This window comes from Balaenoptera physalus (assembly GCF_965194825.1).
Source record: "Balaenoptera physalus genome assembly, chromosome: 6".
NCBI classification, from domain to species: Eukaryota; Metazoa; Chordata; class Mammalia; order Artiodactyla; family Balaenopteridae; genus Balaenoptera; species Balaenoptera physalus.
This window is the reverse complement of record NC_138885.1, coordinates 134,380,653-134,399,001: the sequence shown is the minus strand read 5'-3', so window position 1 is coordinate 134,399,001 and position 18,349 is coordinate 134,380,653. Positions and strand designations below refer to the sequence as shown.

Here is an 18,349-nt window from a genome sequence, read left to right as displayed (position 1 = left end):
GAATGAGGACCCCTGTTCCCAAGGCAGGTGGCAGTGTGGGCACTTTGCAGCCTCCCTCACCAACACACTCACGTGACACACTCACGTGACATCCCCGATGAGTACCCGCTCCGCCCTCCCCCGCCGGCCAATACCATACGCGGTGGGTCCAGTACCTCCGGTAGAGTAGCGCTCTTGGTCAACATGGACCCATGTGCAACAGAAACAGAGCAATGAACAGGGCCTCTAAAGATGTCAGGAAGTCCTTTACCCTGCCCCCAACTCAGGTACGTGACTGCTGCACAGAAAAATAGGAAATAAACTGGCACTAGAAATTAGTTCTGAATCACCCGGGTTCTAGTGGCTCCAGATGTGCTGAAAACGATTCCTGATGTCTGGTCATGAGTGCATGGGACAAAAATGGCAAGTATGGTGGTTTGGGGGTTATCTTAACCATCAAATGGGAAGGAATTCATTCCTAGTTTTTCAGAATTTAATTACTGCTAGCAATTTGCTTTGTTAAGCAAAAAATAAAATAACTGAAAAAATTTGTGGTATTGATGACTGTCTAGCTCTGCCCTATGGGTCATGTGGCAGGAAGTTCTAAAATGAAGGGGACTTGCATAATTCCGCATAGATAAGAAAGAGGAGGAGGGGAGAAGGGGAGGAGAAGGACAAGACTAAGAGAAGGACGAGAGGAAGGAGGGAAGGAGAAAAGGTAGGAAGGAGGGAGAGAAGTAAGTTAGCTGAGAAAAACATCCAAAACCACATTCTGCTTTGCAGCTAGAATTATCTTGTCTGTCTTCTTTTCCAGTGAACAAAACATACCCTGGTATTTCTTTTATTAAAGGGCAAAAGTGTTTTCCATTCTTAAACAGCTCATATTAAACATCATTATTTTTCTCTCTGAGTATATTACATAAACTCAATTCCATAAGACCTAAACTTTTTAAATTTTAAATTTAGTGTTTAATGATGCATTCACATGGTTCAAAATTCAGAAGGTAATAAAAGAGTAGATGATGTTTCCACTAAAAAGGAAAAAGATGGCAGAGGAATATTTTCCCTCAAACTTTGAGTATCTTTGACTATACACTGTCATCGGACCACGGAGAATTCAAAAATACACACGTGAGGTTCTCTGCCAACAATGGTCCTGAGAAGTTTCACCCCTTTCCATCCCGACCATACCCTGGACACGATGAGATGTCCACAGCACAGCTAGATGGCCAGACACAACCACAGCCCACAGGCAGGCAGGGCACGGACATGGCATGGTGTGATGTGTCATGTTTCAAATTCTGAAGGCGGTGTTGGGCTTCTCTTATTAGTGTACTTTAAATCCATTTAATTTTAAGTTACATGACAGTCATCCATTCCGCATGTTTGGAAGAAAATCAAAACCACTGACTCTTTAGGAAGCATTTGCTAATCCCAGTAACTGTATATAATCACCACAGTTTCCGTCTCCGAAATAACCCTTACGTTTTCATGTTGATGGGGCAGGCTGTTGAACTTTTGCAAAGAACACTTAACCCTCTACAAAAACGGTATAAAATACAGGCTTGGAGAATGAGCGGGTCTGCTCCAGTGACGGGTCCTGACGCAGACATCTGAGAGAGAGCTTAATCGCCGCAATTGCGGATGTTATTAGCTTGCCAAGTGCTTGCCATCTTTTAAGAGCTGCCCAAGGACCAAGCGATAAACCAGGAATATTGCATCTTTTATTCCATTATTTCAAGAATAAATTATTCCTTAGTCAAATTTTCTATGTGCACTTGGGATATTCAGGGGTCCCAAAGTTTCAACTAGGATCAAGGTCACGTCTGATTTTTGGCTTTCAGTCGGCTTTTCAAACTCCAGGGTTTGTCTTGAAATTGTCAGTATCAGTCTGATTTAAAACAAAAATTAATCTCATTAAATTGCTAAAAAATAAGCCTGAATGAGGTCAATTCCTAGAGCCCAGCGGGAGGATCCCAGCGTTGAAACTTATTTTCATGGAGTCCTGCAGGTGGCGCCATAAGCAAACGGTCTTACCCGGCCCACCAACCGGCTCTCCCCAGAATCAGAAGAAAACAAGATTTTAGCTCACATGATAAAGGGGAGAAGAGTATAGGAAAACTATAGAATCGTGACATATCATATAGAATTATGTTGCTATAATTTTAAAAATCCGTAATTAAAATATTGATTATGGGTTTGCCTACTTCCTTTGTATTAAGTATGCACGTTTTACAGGCAATGTGTTTATAAATAAATATAATTTTAAGTTGACTCTTTTATGATGCCATAATGACAGCCCAATCCTCATTTATGTGTTCAACGTATTCTTTAACAAAATTATACATTCACCATTGCAATGTAACTAGCTGGGTTTTCAGCCTTCATCTAATCTTCCAGAATGGCTTTTCTGCAGTCCTAACACTCTGCTTAATCACTCCAATAAAAAGAGTAGATTTCTTTGTAATGCAATTTGTAAGCAATAAACATGATTGAGAATGCAGTGTTTGCTGTCGACTATGTTTAATGCAGGGTTTTAATTCGGTGTGTAATTATTCATTTGGTAGGCACTTTTCCCATTCACGTATCTTTTCCCTGCTCTGAAAAAAGTTGGTAAGTTGGGGAAACATTGGGGAAACAGGATTTTCTAGTACTTTGTGCAAGCTGGAGTTTGATGCAGATGTTATGGAAAAAGAACATTTTTTTATCTGCTAAAAACAGGAGGTCACATTAACTCCTAGTACAGACACATAAAAATGTGATTATGGGTTCTAAACAGAACGCAGTGGGCTCCTAGTTAACACAATGAGATTTCTAGGAAGTGATGCATAAATTCTTCAAAAATGACACATTTCTCACGTTTCATTCCAATTAAATTACTGAGGCAGCTAACAGCGAGGAGCACAAAGTACGGGGGTAAAATGAGGGTTTTCTTCTTGTAACTGTATCTCTGTGAAAGTATATTTTTATGGGAAGCAGTTAATATTACGCTATTATTTTTCAACTGTGCTGGAAGGGATATCTTGAGCCTTTCTTGTCGAGAGCTCTCCCCGGAAGAGTCGGCTCCTTTGTTTCCTGGGTTTACTAATAAGAAGGGAGAATTGCTCCGCAGGCTACGGCCCCAACCCGAGTCTCTGGAGTGAAAGACCCCAGCCCGAGAGGGGTTCCGGGTGTCGGTCCTCAGGGTCCTAGGGTCGGGCCCAGTAGCTGCCCACGGGCCTACGGCCGCGTGACTCAGATACGCCCGGAGCTCCACTTACAACCTGCGGCGCGGGGCCGGGGGTAAGGGATTGGGGGTCCGCACCCACCCGCGATCCGCTAACACGCGGGGCGGGTCCTCCCGCTCCCGGCCCAGGTCTCTGGATCCTGAGTGCCCCGTGGCCGCGCGGGGGAGGTTCTCCGGGTGGGCCTGGAGGGGGATCTAATTGGGGGGGGAAGACCTGCTAGGCCAGTCCGCCGTGCTCCCCCCCTCCAGGCGAGCTTGGGGGCGTGAGGGTCCAGCCCCGCTCCCAGGGCGACGGGGCTCAGGGCTGCTCCCCCGCAAAGGAGGCCAGAGGAGCGCAAGGCCGCCCGGGGGGAGGCGGGAGGGGGCGTCGGAAGACAAAAGGATGTGAAGCTTTAAATTCAAAAAGATGTTTTTGAAAGCCTCGTCCTGGGGTTTGAAAGGCGCACCGAGGACAGCGGCAGAGCGATCCCAATCAGAAATGCGATTTGAAGTCCTAATGAACTTGATTGCGTGAACATTTATAATCCCCCATGGCCCTAAATGAAATCAGATATAATCAGAAGATACAGGGAAGGGAGTGTTTACAGCCGACGCCGGGCGGCTGCGGGACGGGGAGATGCGGCCCCGGTATTGATGTCGAAAATGATGGATAACGCGGGAATGGCAAATATACTATTTGTCTAATGGCTCGGCAATTAAATTCCCCTGTAAATGACCCATGCCTCATTTCATCCTAATCTATGGAATTTTGATTGAATTCGTCAGCTCTAATTGAAAAATACTGCACTTTAATGTCTGCATTGCAGTTTCAGGACGAGAGTGGTTTTAATGAGACAGTGCCCCCCTGACCCGGGAATATTTGAGACTTTTACTCGGAATTTAAAGCCAGAAGATTGCTCAACTGAGCGCTGCGATATCCGCCCCTGTATCCGCGTTCATCTATCTCCAGACGCGATTTAATAAACGCACTTGGGGATAAATGCGCCCCCGACCCTCGCGCCCACGTGGCAACCAAGGGGCGCCCCCTCCCGGAGATAAGAGTGGAGGGGGCTCGGGGCGGTGCAGCGGGGGGCCAGGGGAGGGGGCCTGTCCCCTTCCCCGCCCCGGTGCCCCGCCCCGCCGGCTCCCGGCCCTATCGCTGACCACTGCCTGCGACTTCCCGGGCCGAACTCAGGCATCCCCCGCCCCCCAGGAGGCGGCCCAGCTGCCTGTGACCCTTGCACGGGGAGATGGGGCCGACTTCCGACGCGCTTTATATGCAAACGACGAGGCGAAGACAGCCCTAAGAAATTAGCTACTTGCCGAAGCATATTTACTAGATTGAAATGAATTAAAGAGAGACATTTTAAGTCGTGCCAACGAGATAATTGGGCCACATTAAAACTGGAGATGTTTGCCCCTTTCCATAAAAAAAGCAAGCCGGGGGTGCGGTAAAAATCGCCCCCCACATCTGAAACGAGATCAGGCCCGGCTGCTCAGAGAACGGAAGTCTGAGAGTGCGAGGGAATAGTCCCGGCGGAGACCTTGACGCGGCGACCCTCCAGCCCGGCTCCCCGGCTCTGAGGGGCCGATCCCGACCGAGGCCCGCAGGGGGCGCCGTCGAGCCAGGGTCCTGCAGCGAGAGCGGAGTGCTGCCGAGCGGAGAGGGCGGGTCAGCCCTTGGTCCTTGGCTGGCAGCTCGCGTCCCGCCCCCCAGCTTCGTCCACCCGCAGCGTCCCCACGGGGTTCGAAACTCCAGCGGTGGAATCGGGATGGGGGCCCTGGGGAGATGGAGTTTGCGGGGAAGCAAGACGCCAAAGTGTTCAGGTTGCCCACCCCCTCCCCAAAGAGGAGTGTATTTGAGCTTTGTTCGTTTAGCACACGAACACAGTTTACAGATATTTTACTTAAAGTAAAATAATCTGAAATGACAGAGAAGTCATCTCCCTGGGCAGGCAGTGCCTAGCGCCCTTCTAATGCTAAACTTGGTGATGAGGGCCGACTGCAGAGGGACGCTCCGGGGCCGGCGACTGTCGGAGGCAAGCTGTGCCGACGCAGGGGTGGCGCTTCGGGACCTCTCTCCTCCCGGGGGAGGCCTCGTGTGTCGTTAAATACTGGCCCACATCCTGATTCATTGGTGGCCGGTGCTTTGTTTTCAGTGCTCAGGAGCCTTGAGATCAGAGGCTGCCTCAAACTGATACTCTCGCTCTGAGCGCACAGGCTTGCCGCCCTGGCGGCCCCGCGTCCACCCAGCACCTGCAGCGCTCCGGGGCTGGCGGGCGTGCTTGCAATTTAGAGACCCTCCCGAGCATTCGCTCCGGGCCAGGCGCCCTGCCACCGCGTGCTATGCGATCTAGTTCAGACCACCCGTGACATAAGCTATCTGTTAATTATCTGCGTTTTAGGAATGCAGTCAGGCCGCTGATGAGACAGAGCCGGCATTCCCGCCCATTACGCGGATGGAAAAACTGAGGCCGGGGTGAACTCAGCGGTGCACCCAGGCCCCTCAGGCCCAGGTGTCAGAGGGTTTCTTATCCTTTCCGCTTCTAGGCCCTGCTCAGGAGGAATCAAAGAACTAGGAGAACTTTACATGGATTTTAAAGAGAGACGATGTGGGTTTTCTATGATCACGTCCAAAATCTGATCGTATATCTTAAGGCCTTGCGCAATCATGCAAGTCTGATTTTTACCCCCTCATTTGTGACAAAGCCTTCTCTTGTAGCCTAGACGTTTATAATGAAAAGAAATTGGGACTTTTTCTTGTGCAGTTGTAGACATGAAAAAGGTAGACTCCCCAGCCCTTCTAATTCCGCAGAAGGGGAGCCCGCTTCGGTCCCCTTGGAACCGCAGAGACGAAACAGGCCCTAAAGCAGATGCCATTATCCGCATGACACATAGGCGGCACTCTAGATCACCGAGCGCGCCACACACCCAAGGTGCTTTTCACACTAATATTTTTGAAATTTCAAAGTCTTAAATAAAACTGTTTCCTGCCATTCTCTCATTAATTTATTAATATATAACACTTATTTGACTTCTGTTTACAGATATTAAATAACCTTGTTAGATTATTAAAATTAAAATGTCAATGTGAAATTTGCTTCCACAGAAAATTATCCATTTCTTTACGTTTTAAAGTATAAGTTTCCAAATAACTTACAATATACTGAACGAACTGAATTTTAAGGGTTTGGGGGTAAGACTGAAGTTGAACTTTAAGAAGTCTCTCATCTCTTAAGTCTTTTGGGGTTTTCTTGTTTCGTTTTGTTTGCAGTTTAAGTGGGCCTGAGAGAAACTTGAGGACAGAGGGAAAATTATAACAAGCAAAAGATGAGGTAGCCTCATATGCTCAGGAGGTGAGCTGAGGGGCAGACGGCCTGAAGGAGCCCACTCACTGAGCCTTCGCCTCTGCCCTGCTATGGGGTCTGTGACTGTCCTGCTATGGGGTCTGTGCCCTGCTATGGGGTCTGTGGCTGCTCTGCTGTGGCCTGGTCAGAGCAGGCAAGGGACACCCAAGGGAGCCTTCAGAAGCAGCCTCGGAGCCCCTCTGCTGGTGTCAGTGGCAATGTCCCCTGCAGGTGGAAATCACCTCAGGACAGCTCACCTCAGTACATGGGTGTGAAGGAGCTACGAGAATAACCTCCCAGGGGTGTCATCGTGCAGAATAAAGACTAGATACCGAGACATGAGCAGCCTTTCTTTAATGCTCTGCTCGTCGCTCAGAAACAAAACAAAACACTCTCTCAACAAACCCACACACACACAAGGGGCAACATGGCCCGTGCAAAATATTTTCATTTCCTACAAAACCCAGAAATGTCCCCTAGGGAGGTGTGGGGACAGCATTCTAAAGTTTTCGGGGTTTTTCCCACTGTGTCTCAAAGAACTGCGCTCCTCATTCCCTCATTTCCCTGTCTGGTTGCATATGCTCAAGCAGGTTGGTCCCTAAATGAAAACACATGGGGAGGGGCGGTATTAAGTTCTGCTCTCTATCCTGGTTCTTGGTTCCTTCTTTCTCTAAAGTTTGGGGACTTCAGGCTGCACCCACAAGGGAGATACAATTGTTGGTAGCAAACTTATGCAAATTGAGCCTTCTGTATATTTTCAGATGATAAATGGAGGAAATTCAAAGAAATTCTTTTGCTTCGGAGGCCTAGGAGATCCAGCATTTCCAATTATTTCTGCAGTCACCACCAAGGAGGGGTTGTATATTGGGGGACATGAGGCGGCAGGTTTTAGAGGTTTGTTTAGAGACCTACAAACAAGGATTCCCTCCTCCTGGTATGATTCCAACCTTCTCAGGCAGTGACGAGGAGCAATGAGGACAGTGGGCGTGTATGATCGAACCAGGGAACAGTGTGGATTGTCCCAGCTTGGCAAACACAGATGCCCAGAAAGCTGGCTCACCCCCTTGTGGCCCATGACTTACACCCACCCTCAGGTCAGTGAGCAAAGAAGCCTGGGGAGGTGAGGGCTCAAGGAGTCTGAGTGTCGAGGAAGGGGGAGTTGAGTCCTGTGGCCAGCCTCTGCTGACTGTCCTTTGCATGGGCTCTGGTTCTTGGTGGCTTTCAAGCCCCTCATACAAGAAGTCAAAGATCTACACTGGAATTTTCCTCCAATGTGGAATGGGTCCACCCCAGTGGTTTGGGGGTAAGCACTCTTCTCTTCCATGCTTCTGTAAGTTGGGTGCCCTATTATAAGTGAAGTGTTCCTGGTTACCTTTTCAAGTGGCTTCCACATCTACAGTTAGTTCCATTTAATGGTTGATTATAATAGAACGGCTCTCTCCCCACCTCCATCAGCCCACACCGTCTCCTGTCCTCCCATGGGAAACATCTGTCATTTAAGTCAATCCTCCCCTGAGAGTCAGAGCCGTCCTCTGGGAAAACCTCGTGGAGCTGGGTTGGTCAGTTACAGACATACCTACCCTTGAGGTTCCCAGATGAGCTTATTGATAAGCGAACTTTTTATGATGACCTTTCCCCCAGAAATCCACGGGAGGGATTCGTTAGGAGGAACAGAGGCCATCCCAATTCTCCCTCCACATTTAGCCAACATCTCTCCCCTCTGTTTACACCCAGTGCCCTGCCCTGTCCGGTGACATCCTTTCTGGCTCACAGTTTCTTAACCGGAGGGGGCAGTAACCAGAGGAAATCCGGGCCCTGCTTTGCAAGCATCTCTGGAGAAAGGAGAAACGCAGTTCCGCCTGGGAGCACCTCTGCTTTTTATCGGTCCCTGTAGAAGCTGAAGTCGGAGCTGCGCCCTTGATTGTGGTGGCAGTTGATCCGAACACTCTCTCGCTTCCTCCAGTGTGGTTTCCAAAGGGTTAAATGGATGAACTCTAGGTAAACCTCGTCCTCTTTAACAGACAACACCCCTGCAGGGGGTCGGGGCCATCGAGGGGTGGCTGCTGGGGCCGTGGTTTGCGAGGGTCCAGGAGTCCCCAGAGGCTCCAGCCTGAGTCCCTTGGCGGGCTCTCCCGGGCCACGCGGTCTCCTCCCGAGAGCTGGAAGCTGGGAGGGCGCACTGCTGAGCCCCGGCCATCGGTCGCTTCCTACTTCCGCATCCACTGGACGCCGGCTGTGTCCGGCCCCGGACCGTCACAGTGTGTCCGGCGCCTTCCGGATAAGGCGGGCGGGATGGGACGAGGGGGGACAGTAGCTGACCCGGGCGTTCCAGGAGGGTTGCCAGTACGGCGGTTCCCAAGGCCCCCGGCTCAGGCTTGGCGCACCCCCTCACCCCTCGGTGCCCTCTGCCCGCCTCCCGGGCCGCCGTTTACGCGGCCCCGGGATTAGCATCTCTGTGAAGTCCCGCAAACAATGCCCGCTGTGCGGGGAGATGAAAGTCGGGCGCCGGGTAGCGGGGCGCGTTTGAAGTCCCCGAAAGGTGGGGCCGCGGGAATCCGAGGGGGCAGATGCGTAGAGATAAAGGCAGGTGAGAAGTGCCGCGCGGCCTGCGCCTCCCTCCCCGGCGCTCCCGGGCCTGCGGTTCGTGAACTCGCGCGGCCTCCCAGACGCGCGGCCCGAGCCAGCCCCGCGGGAAGGATGCGGGCGCTACTCCCCCGGCGGCCAGGCCCTGGCCCGAGGCCTCGGCCCCGCAACTACAGCCCTCGGGCCGGCTCCCGGCCTGGCCTCCGCCCGATGCTTCTTCCTCCCAGCCTGGGAGCTCCGGGGTGGACGGGCTCAGTCCCCGCTGAGGATCCGCTTGGCCGGGGCTGGATGCTCCCGGGGAGATGCGTGGTGAGCGCGGGCGCGGGGCTTCCAGGACGAAGGTGTCAGGCGATCCAAAACCCCCAGTGCTCACGAACTACCCACTCCAAGCTCCGGGGCTATTCTGAAAAGGAACTAGGACCCCTGCCTGCGCCCTTGGACGCCTGGACCCCGGCTCTGGAGCCGAGGCCCGCGTGGGGTGCGCGGGAACCTCGAGCTCCACGCGCTCGCAGCTGGCGTCTGGGTGCGCCGTCGGCGCGTCCGCGCCCGCAGTCTCGCGGCTCCCGGGAGGTGCAGGACCTCCCCGCCCTGGTCCCCAGATCCCACCAGGGCTCGGCTCGCGGGCCACGCGGCCGTGGCTCCGCCTGTTCCTCCGCGCTGGGGTGGGGAGGGCAGCGCAGGTGTGAGGGTCACGTTTCCCCGACTGCAGTCCTGCGGGGAACAATTTCCAACTTCTCCAAGGAAATGCAAAAAAAAAAAAAAACTCTTCACGTTTCTGGTTTGCGGTTTTGTTTCTGCTATTTTGAGGGTGGGCGACAAAAAGCAAAACTTTCTACAGAAGAATGTCGCAGCACACACGGTGCTGCAAAGTGTTTCTTCTTCAGGGCGCTTTAGAAAACCCCCCTGGTCCTGCTTTCTGCACGGCCAAGGAGCAGAATAATGAAACCAAAGACTTTTATTTTATAAACCACTTGATCTTTGCTTGGGAAACTCTATTAATTGAATGGGTTTGCCTTTTTTGCCAGTCCCCTTTATCATTATTTATGGGCTTTAAATTGTTTAAAGTTCCCTTGACGTTCAATTTACAAGTTTGGGGACTTTTTTTGTTCTGCCTTTTGTCCTGGAGAAAGACATCGTGTTGGAAGTGCTTTGAAAAGCCAAACATGAGAGGTTGGCAATGAAAGGGAAGCGGGCGAGATCCCTTTTAATTCCGTTCTGTTGGTGAATGGCTCTTTTACATAATTGCAGGAGCTATTTCAAAGCCAGCCAAGGGCTGACTTCACTTAGAACCACATGGAGTCTATTTTGGGCTTTCAGATTTAAAAAAAAAAAAAAAAAAATGGCTGAATAAAATAGTTAAAAAAGATGAGGCTTCAATGCTTTCTGCTACTTGCAAATTGGTGTGTCTGATGGGGAATTTTACACAAGCACCCCTTTGTAAGTGCGTCTTGGGCTTGGGAGGGACTGTTCTGGGTTAGCTGGGTGTGAATCCCAATTGCCCTTCCATAAATAAAACCCATCCCAAGCTATTTCCCAACTATTGCCAGGAGCAAGAGCTGCGGCAATGACCTAATGATCAGGCCACTCAAAGTCCCTATAAATAAAAACAACATGGTTGCCCGAGAAACCAGCCTGTAGCCTGGCACTGGGCGGCGGGCCGGAGCACCCGGCCAGCCAAGCCCGCGGGTTTCTCCGCACCCACGGAGACCTGGGGCTCCCACGCTGCCTTCTCTCCACGACCACCCGGGACCTCGACCCTGGCGGCATCGTGCAAGCGCACGGTTCGCGGTGCTTCCTTCTCCGGGCTGGACTCGACAGGCCAACACAAGTTTGCTGCATGAATATTCATTTACTTGTGCATTGAGCATTTTACACTCAGCCTCCATACACCTGCGTGCAAAAGCTGACTGGGACAGCCCCGAAGCGTGGCGACAACTTAATTACCATCACATTTACTGACGTCTGATGTTTTAAGTGGCCTAATACGGTCTTGACACCAGCTTGGCACCGGCCGAGGAAAGTGTCCAGGGGCTGGGCCAACTTCATCCCGACTGGAGTTTCCCCGGGGGAAAAAAAGTTCACAGAAGTTAACTGGAGTTGGAGGACGCAAGGTCTCCCTTCGGGTGCATCCTTCGCTCTTCCTCCTCGGAGGGAGGGGACAGGGGACACCTAAGGCAAAGTTGCAAAGGTCTGTGCCGGCTGGTTTTCCCGCGCAGCCTGGGCCGAGCTGAATCACCGAGAGCTCTACAGTTGGAGGGAGTTCCGAGCTAGGCAGGTCGGAATCCGAAGGATGGATAAGCGATGTACCTGTCTCTCGCTGCCCAGAAATCTCTCCGAGGAGCAGTGGAAAAACTCTAAAGGCTTTTATTATCCACTGTCCCCTCGCTCTGAACGCTTTGTAGGTAGCTCAGGTGCCCCGAATGAATCTTGTTAATCACGGCGAAACACAAGGATCCTTTTATGACGCGAACAGTCGTTTGCTAAGCAGTTAAGCATTAGATGAGAAAATATGACTGCACTGCATTCGAGAAAAAGCACACTAGTAAATAAAATTCATATTGACGAGAATTCTCTTAACTCACTAATAAAAGCAGATTGGTACTATAACCCCTGTAGTCAATACTTTCCACGGCAGTTTATGGGTGCAAATAATATGCCATCAAATTATTTCAAGTGTACCTATAATTCAGTGGACCTCAATCTTCTTGCTGAACTTTAAGTGTGGAATTATCACCAAAATAATCAAAGGAACCTCTGTCCCTTGGAGGGTAATCAGGGGACGGAAGTCCCTAGAACAACATTTTTACGCCCAAATAGCAAAGTGGATGGCAAATCTGCTTAGGTAAAATGAGTAACAGCTTACACAGACATGCCAGTGTCAAGCAGCGAAGGGACCCGGCTGTATCAACGTAAATCAAGCAGTCGAGCGTTTTTTTGTTTTTCTTTATTATTCAAAAAACAAGGTAACCCTGCCCAAGACTGTGTGACTGTAACTATCTCATAATGAGAGGGAGTATTTATTATGCTCATAAAGAAACCAGACTTTTGCCCTGGGCTTCGATTTTTTTTTTTTCTTTTCCTTTTCTTCTTGTGCTTCTTTTGCAGGAGTGGAGAAAGAGGGATAGCGCTTACAGAGCCCACAGACGTCTCCTTCCCCGTGGAATTCATTTCCCCTCTCGCCGCCTAAGCCACCTCGGGGTCTGGGCGTGAAGGGAGTGGAGGCAATACAGGCAGCGTCCTAATGAATTCCTTTCAAACCGCCTGCGGCCGGAGCCATCTATTACTGCGGCCTGGAGTGGGGAAACGCGCTGGAGACGTCTTTGTCCTGGTGGGGGGGCGGGGGGAGGAGGCGAGGAGAGGGAGGGCGGCTGGCGGCGGGGACAGCGAGTTTTCTCAGCCCTCCGGGGCGCCGAGGATGCACCCTCCCCTCGCTCCTCCAGGGCCCGTTGGGTGGGCAGTGGGTCCCCGGCCAGACTCCCGGCTGAGGAGGTGGTCCAGGATTAAGACGTCCCCCAGGGGGCCTTCGGGTTAAAGCCAGAGAAAGAAGAAGAGCGAGAAAGAAGAGCTTCAAAGAATCAGGTCGATAAATTCATAAAGATCGATTTATCTTTATCTTCCAATTAAATGTGCTTGTAAGTGATACATAGCACACGTCCAACACGGGCCAACTCCCCAACCACTAGCTCCTTGGCGTGAGCTGATTTTTAATGACCGGCGTAACAGTGCTCTTCTCTCCTCTCCTCCCCAGTCCGGTGCTTGTCGGCCGTTCCGGGCGAACGTCTAGACCCGGGAAGTTGGAGCCGAGGCCCTGGAGGCGCGTGGAAGCCCCGCGCGCGCTGGCGCGCTTGGCACGGTCTGCCCTTGCCACGAAAGGATTCCATTTTAAAAAGGAATACAAGAGCTGAAAGTTTTGTTTTTATCATGGTGAAGGGGATAAGAACATTCCTAACACCCACCCCAACCCCGCCAATTCCCTTACTCCCAAATTCTGGGTTTTTACCATTGTCGAGACAGGGGAAACATCTTGAGGGAATCGGCTGCATCCTGCAGTAGGCAAAGGGGAACCGCGCACCCTCGAGTCCTCGCGCTGGAAACCTGGCGGCGTCGCCGGGGTGAGCGCTCCCTCCGTTCTCAACGTGCTTAATTAGCGCCTATTTACAAAACGCAGCTTTTATTTGCGCAAACATCATAAAGCTTTCATCAGGATAATCTCACGTTATACAAACTGGAGGCACAGCAACTCCCCCCTTCCTCCCCGAGGATGGAGCAGATAAAGGACTCGCTTTATTATCATAATTATCGTGGCTGTTATTTTGGTGCGCGCAGGCAAAGTGTGTAAATAGGTGCGATGATTAAGAATGTCATGAAAAATGAGAAGGGATCGCTCACTGGAGGGCCCAGCTCGGGATGGGGGCATCAGCAGCCTCCCCGCGCCGCCGGGAACGCGGGGGCGCCTCGAGCAACCCGGCGGGTTCCCCGCGGCGGGCAGCGGCTGCTAGCTCCCGGCCGGCGCCCTAGGGGCGGACCTGGAGGGGCAGGACCTTGCCCCCAACTCCGGGAACCTCGCCCGGACCCCGGGAGCAGCAGCAGCACCCAGCAGGTTTGTTCCAAAGCACATACCAAAGAAACAAAACGCCCGCGGTTTAGACGCGGCCGTCGCTAGCCCCGAAAGCCGCCCTCAGAGGCGCCTCGTTGAGGCTGCCGAGCCCCGAGTTTCGAGCCTAGGAGGTGCCAGTGGCCCCTTTCAAGTTTGTGCAGCGCGGGCCAGGCGCACAAGCTCTGGCTATCCGGGCCGCGCGCTGCGCTCGTGGCGTCCACTGCCTGCTCTCGGCCAGCCCTGGTGGAAGGGGCGGAGCCCCACTTTCGCCCCGCCCACTCCTGGCGCAGCCAATAGGCGGCGGCTCCCGGCCCCACGTGAGGGGAGCCCGGCCCGGCAGCAGGCAAAATGTGAATGAGAAAGAGGAGCGCGATTTAAAGGTGCTGGTGGCGCCCGCCGAAGACAAGTGCGCCAGCTTCGCGCGCTCCCCAGCGGCCCGCAGGAGGCGACCGACAGCCAGCCAGACAGACGGACGCGCAGACGGCTGCGAGCCCGGGCCGAGGGCCGCGGAAGCGACGCGCGCGGGCTCCGACGGGCAAACGGCGGGCGGCAGCTCCAGAGAGCCTCGCGGGGCCCGGGCGCCCGCTCCACTCCGGGGCGCACGGCCTCACCCGCGCACCGCCCGCACCCGCTCCCGCCAGGCATGCAGCGGGCCCAGGACTGAGGGGTATCTGCTCTCCGGGTCCCGCTCGGCCCCTGCCCGGTGCACCAAGCTGTGCTCCCGGCGCCCGGCGGGCTTCCCGGTGGCGGAGCGGCGCGGGGACTTTTCGCCTCTCGCGGGCCTCCCCCGAGCGCGTCTATGAGCGCAGCGTTCCCGCCGTCGCTGATGATGATGCAGCGCCCGCTGGGGAGTAGTACCGCCTTCAGCATAGACTCGCTGATCGGCAGCCCGCCGCAGCCCAGCCCCGGCCATTTCGTCTACACTGGCTACCCTATGTTCATGCCCTACCGGCCGGTGGTGCTGCCGCCGCCGCCGCCGCCGCCGCCCGCGCTGCCCCAGGCCGCGCTGCAGCCGGCGCTGCCGCCCGCGCACCCTCACCACCAGATCCCCAGCCTGCCCACCAGCTTCTGCTCCAGCTTGGCGCAGGGCATGGCGCTCACCTCCACGCTCATGGCCACGCTGCCCGGCGGCTTCTCCGCGTCTCCCCAGCACCAGGAGGCGGCGGCTGCCCGGAAGTTCGCGCCGCAGCCGCTGCCTGGCGGTGGCAACTTCGACAAGGCGGAGGCGCTGCAAGCCGACGCGGAGGACGGCAAAGGCTTCTTGGCCAAGGAGGGCTCGCTGCTTGCCTTTTCCGCGGCCGAGGCTGTGCAGGCGTCGCTCGGTGAGTCGGCGGCGCGCGCGACCCGGGCGGGAGGGCGCGGGGGCGCGCCAGCTCCGTTTTCCCCCGGGGACCGAAGGGGTGAGGCCGAGCCCCCGCCCGCCCCCCGCCCCGGATCCCCCGGCCTGAGGAGCCGGAGGATGCAGCGGAGCTGCGCAGCGGGGCCTCCGGAGGGCATTTAGAGCCACGCAACAAGCTCGGGGGCGGGGGGGCGGTGTGCGCATTCAGAGCCCCGGGCCAGCTGCTGCTCTGAGCGGCAAATTTATCTGCTGGCGAGTTTGGCCGAGTCTTGCACTCCCCCATCTCCAGCGCTGTGACCTGGGATCCCGGGTAGGTTTCAACCTTTAGGGGAGGGGGGTTGGGCTGCGCGTCTTTGCAGGGAGGGTGCCGAAGGGCGTCCAGACCTATTAAACTCCTTTACCGGGCTTGCTGCTTGCCTGGGAGGATCGGATTCCTAGGAGGCTGTGCGTCCCCATGTGTGTGCTGGGGTGTCCGTTGGGAACTTCTTCTAAGGCTACAAAACTTCCCTTTGACCAACATCATCTGTCTCAAAAACCGACATGGTCTGGGATCTGCACCTCCGTGTGCCCTCGCTCTGGCTGCGATGAAATTGAAGTTCACAGAATTTTGGCGGCGGCGGCGGCGCGGAGGGAGGTGGGCGGGCAGGATGAATCGTGAACTCCCCCTCAGTCCTCACCCAGCCCCCACCCCGGGGACAAAGAGGACGCCCTCTTGGGCCTCACGCCTCCTGTTACTTCTGCCTTAAGCTGCGGGAGGCTGGGAGGGTGCAGAGGAGGCCTGGTGGCCCCTTGAGTGATGGTTCTGGGCAAAGGGCCGTCGCCTGTACTGTCTCCTCCTCTCCCTTGAGCTTTCTCACGCCCCCCCCCCTTCTCTACCCCTCAAAGGCCAGGAAATCACAATGTGTTAATGTCACAGAAAGACAATCCGCTAAGGGGGGAAAATGCCCGAGTGACGGTGGGAAAGGGAAAGGAAGGCCAGTGTGCGAAATGTAATAAAACGCCGTTTGGTTTTGCTTTCAGTCGGGGCTGTCAGAGGGCAAGGGAAAGACGAGTCAAAGGTGGAAGCCGACCCGAAGGGCAAGGAGGAGAGCTTCTCGCTGGAGAGCGATCTGGAGTACAGCTCGGATGACAATCTGACCGGCCAGGCGGCTCACAAGGAGGAAGACCCCGGCCACGCGCTGGAGGAGACCCCGCCGAGCGGCGGCGGCGCGGGCAGCACCACGTCCACGGGCAAGAACCGGCGGCGGCGGACTGCCTTCACCAGCGAGCAGCTCCTCGAGCTAGAGAAGGAGTTCCACTGCAAAAAGTACCTCTCGCTGACCGAGCGCTCACAGATCGCGCACGCCCTCAAACTCAGCGAGGTGCAGGTGAAAATCTGGTTCCAGAACCGCCGGGCCAAGTGGAAAAGGGTGAAAGCCGGCAATGCCAATTCCAAGACAGGGGAGCCCTCCAGGAACCCCAAGATCGTCGTCCCCATCCCCGTCCACGTCAGCAGGTTCGCCATTAGAAGTCAGCATCAGCAGCTGGAGCAGGCCCGACCCTGAAGGCCCAGGGAGGCCCAGGGCCTGGACCACCGTGGAGAAGCCACAGTGCCCGAGGGAACTCCATGGTGGACTCCACCGTGTTTGAAGCAGAACTCAAAGTCACCCCCCAACTTCGGACGTCCCAAGCAAATTGAGAGTATATTCATTAAACAGGCTTGAAAGACTGCTTTTGAAGGGGCTACAGCTACACCTGAAGACACACTAAATATTTATTATACTATCCTACTTTGTACATTAGATATCTATATAGACTGGATCTCAGCTGCTGTATTTTGAAAGTTATGGGACCCAACTACCCAGTAATGTCCTCCAGCTACATTCCAGAAGAGAACAAAACCTCTGCTATAAACCTGCCACGCATAGCAGCCACTTTTCCATACTTTTCCAAAGGTAAACATCACATGCAAGAACAAACACTGGGGTCTCCACTTATTTTTGTTTCTATTCTGGCTTTTTTAGTTGACTGAAAAGCAGACGTTTTGGGGCAGCCTGGAAATTCGCTTTGCTTTGGTTTTGCCTGGCTTTCTTTCCTGGGGTTGCATATCCTATGAGCCATGTCTGAAGCACGTTTCCGTTGTGTTTAATTTATTTCAATGTAGCTTATTTTCGTATAAGTTATGACATTAAAACAATCTCAGTCTTGTGAATAATAAAAAGGAGAGAGAGAGGGAAAAGACCAATTCTTGGGTCTCATAAGTTTGTCCAGATTTGACTGTTTAGAGGGAACCGCCTGCCGGCGTGTGGCCAGGCAGCTGGTCTGAGACCAGTACTGGATGAACACCCCGTGTCCAGGGCCTCCTCAAGCTGGCCGGACATGAGCCGCATAGCACCTCACCAGGTTTGAAATAGGCCAGCAAGAGCTCCAACTGGGTTATCAACTTGAGCAAACCTAATTTTCACCTTAGAAATCTAACATCTTCCCCTCTGCTCAGCCTAACCAGTACCTAGGAGGCTGGCAAACTTTGGCCAGAGGAGGTGGGCGCCGGAGGAGGGAAAGTGAGTGCGGGTATGGGTGGCTTTGCACAAACTCCTGATTCTCTAAATCGACGACAGCCGGGGAGGGGACGCGTTTCCTTACAAACATCCCGGACCCGAAAAGAAGCGGTGCTCGCTCGCGGGGCAGGGCCGAGCACTCCTAACTCAGCCTCCGGGCGTGATCTTCCGACAGGAGCAGAAACCCACCTAGCCGAGCTGGGCTTCCCGGCAGCGCTCAGCTCGGAGGCGGAGGCGGGCTCTGAACGCCCGCGGGCCGGGCACCTCCCTCTCCGGGCGGGGTCGGAGCGGGGCGGGACCCGACCACCGCCCCACCCCGAGGAACGCCGGCCAGTTGGGGGGCCGGTCCGCGGGGCTGGGGGTGAGAGCTGGGCACCTCCCCTTCCTCGGGGTGGGGGGCGCGGCCGGCAGGGCGCGGGAGGGGCGTGTCCGGATTCCCAATCCCGCTCCCCGACCACCGCGGACCGCGCCCCCCGAGCCCGGCCAGTTCCGCGCGCTGCTCCTTTCCCGACCCGAAGCGCCCGGCCGGACGCGAGCGGCCAGGCCTTCCGGAGACTGCCGCGGACAGGCCGCGGGTGAGCCAGGGGCGCGGTGCCAGAGCCCGCGCGGCCACCAAACCAGCAGCCCGAAGAGCGAAGAGAAGCCGGCGGCTTCGCCAGCCTCAGCCTTCAGAATGGAGGCCGGGGAACGGATTGCGAAGCAGCCGCGCGCCTCGCTCACCGCGGTTCTCGGTCCAAGAAGGCGAAATCCATCCCCGTGGGT

General features: G+C 54.6%; 1 protein-coding gene and 1 long non-coding RNA gene across 5 annotated transcripts in view; one reads left to right on the top strand and one right to left on the bottom strand.

Moving 5' to 3' along the window:
* Positions 1–14,918, bottom strand: part of LOC309663043 — a 40,631-nt gene extending 25,713 nt beyond the window's left edge. For all 3 annotated transcript variants that reach the window (XR_014265084.1, XR_014265085.1, XR_014265086.1), the window contains exon 1: positions 14,813–14,918. This is a non-coding gene — a long non-coding RNA (uncharacterized lncRNA). The remainder of the gene's footprint in view (positions 1–14,812) is intronic.
* Positions 14,051–17,744, top strand: GBX2 (gastrulation brain homeobox 2). 2 transcript variants are annotated; one of them, XM_082466354.1, is made up of 2 exons: positions 14,051–15,088; positions 16,071–16,321. In XM_082466354.1, the coding sequence occupies exons 1-2, from the start codon at positions 14,511–14,513 to the stop codon at positions 16,177–16,179; spliced, it is 687 nt and encodes a 228-aa protein (XP_082322480.1). In that variant the 5' UTR covers positions 14,051–14,510; the 3' UTR covers positions 16,180–16,321. The 2 variants fall into 2 exon arrangements, with proteins under 2 accessions (XP_082322480.1, XP_082322479.1); XM_082466353.1 differs by having other exon boundaries at positions 14,054–15,033; positions 16,071–17,744.
* The last annotated feature ends 605 nt before the right edge of the window (positions 17,745–18,349 follow it).

Excerpts from the sequence above, each read along its gene's own strand:
- GBX2 (XM_082466353.1), top strand. The coding sequence starts at position 14,511 with ATGAGCGCAGCGTTCCCGCCGTCGCTGATGATGATGCAGCGCCCGCTG. Across the intron at positions 15,034-16,070 it reads GGCTGTGCAGGCGTCGCTCG|TCGGGGCTGTCAGAGGGCAA; the intron begins GTGAGTCGGCGG and ends TTTTGCTTTCAG.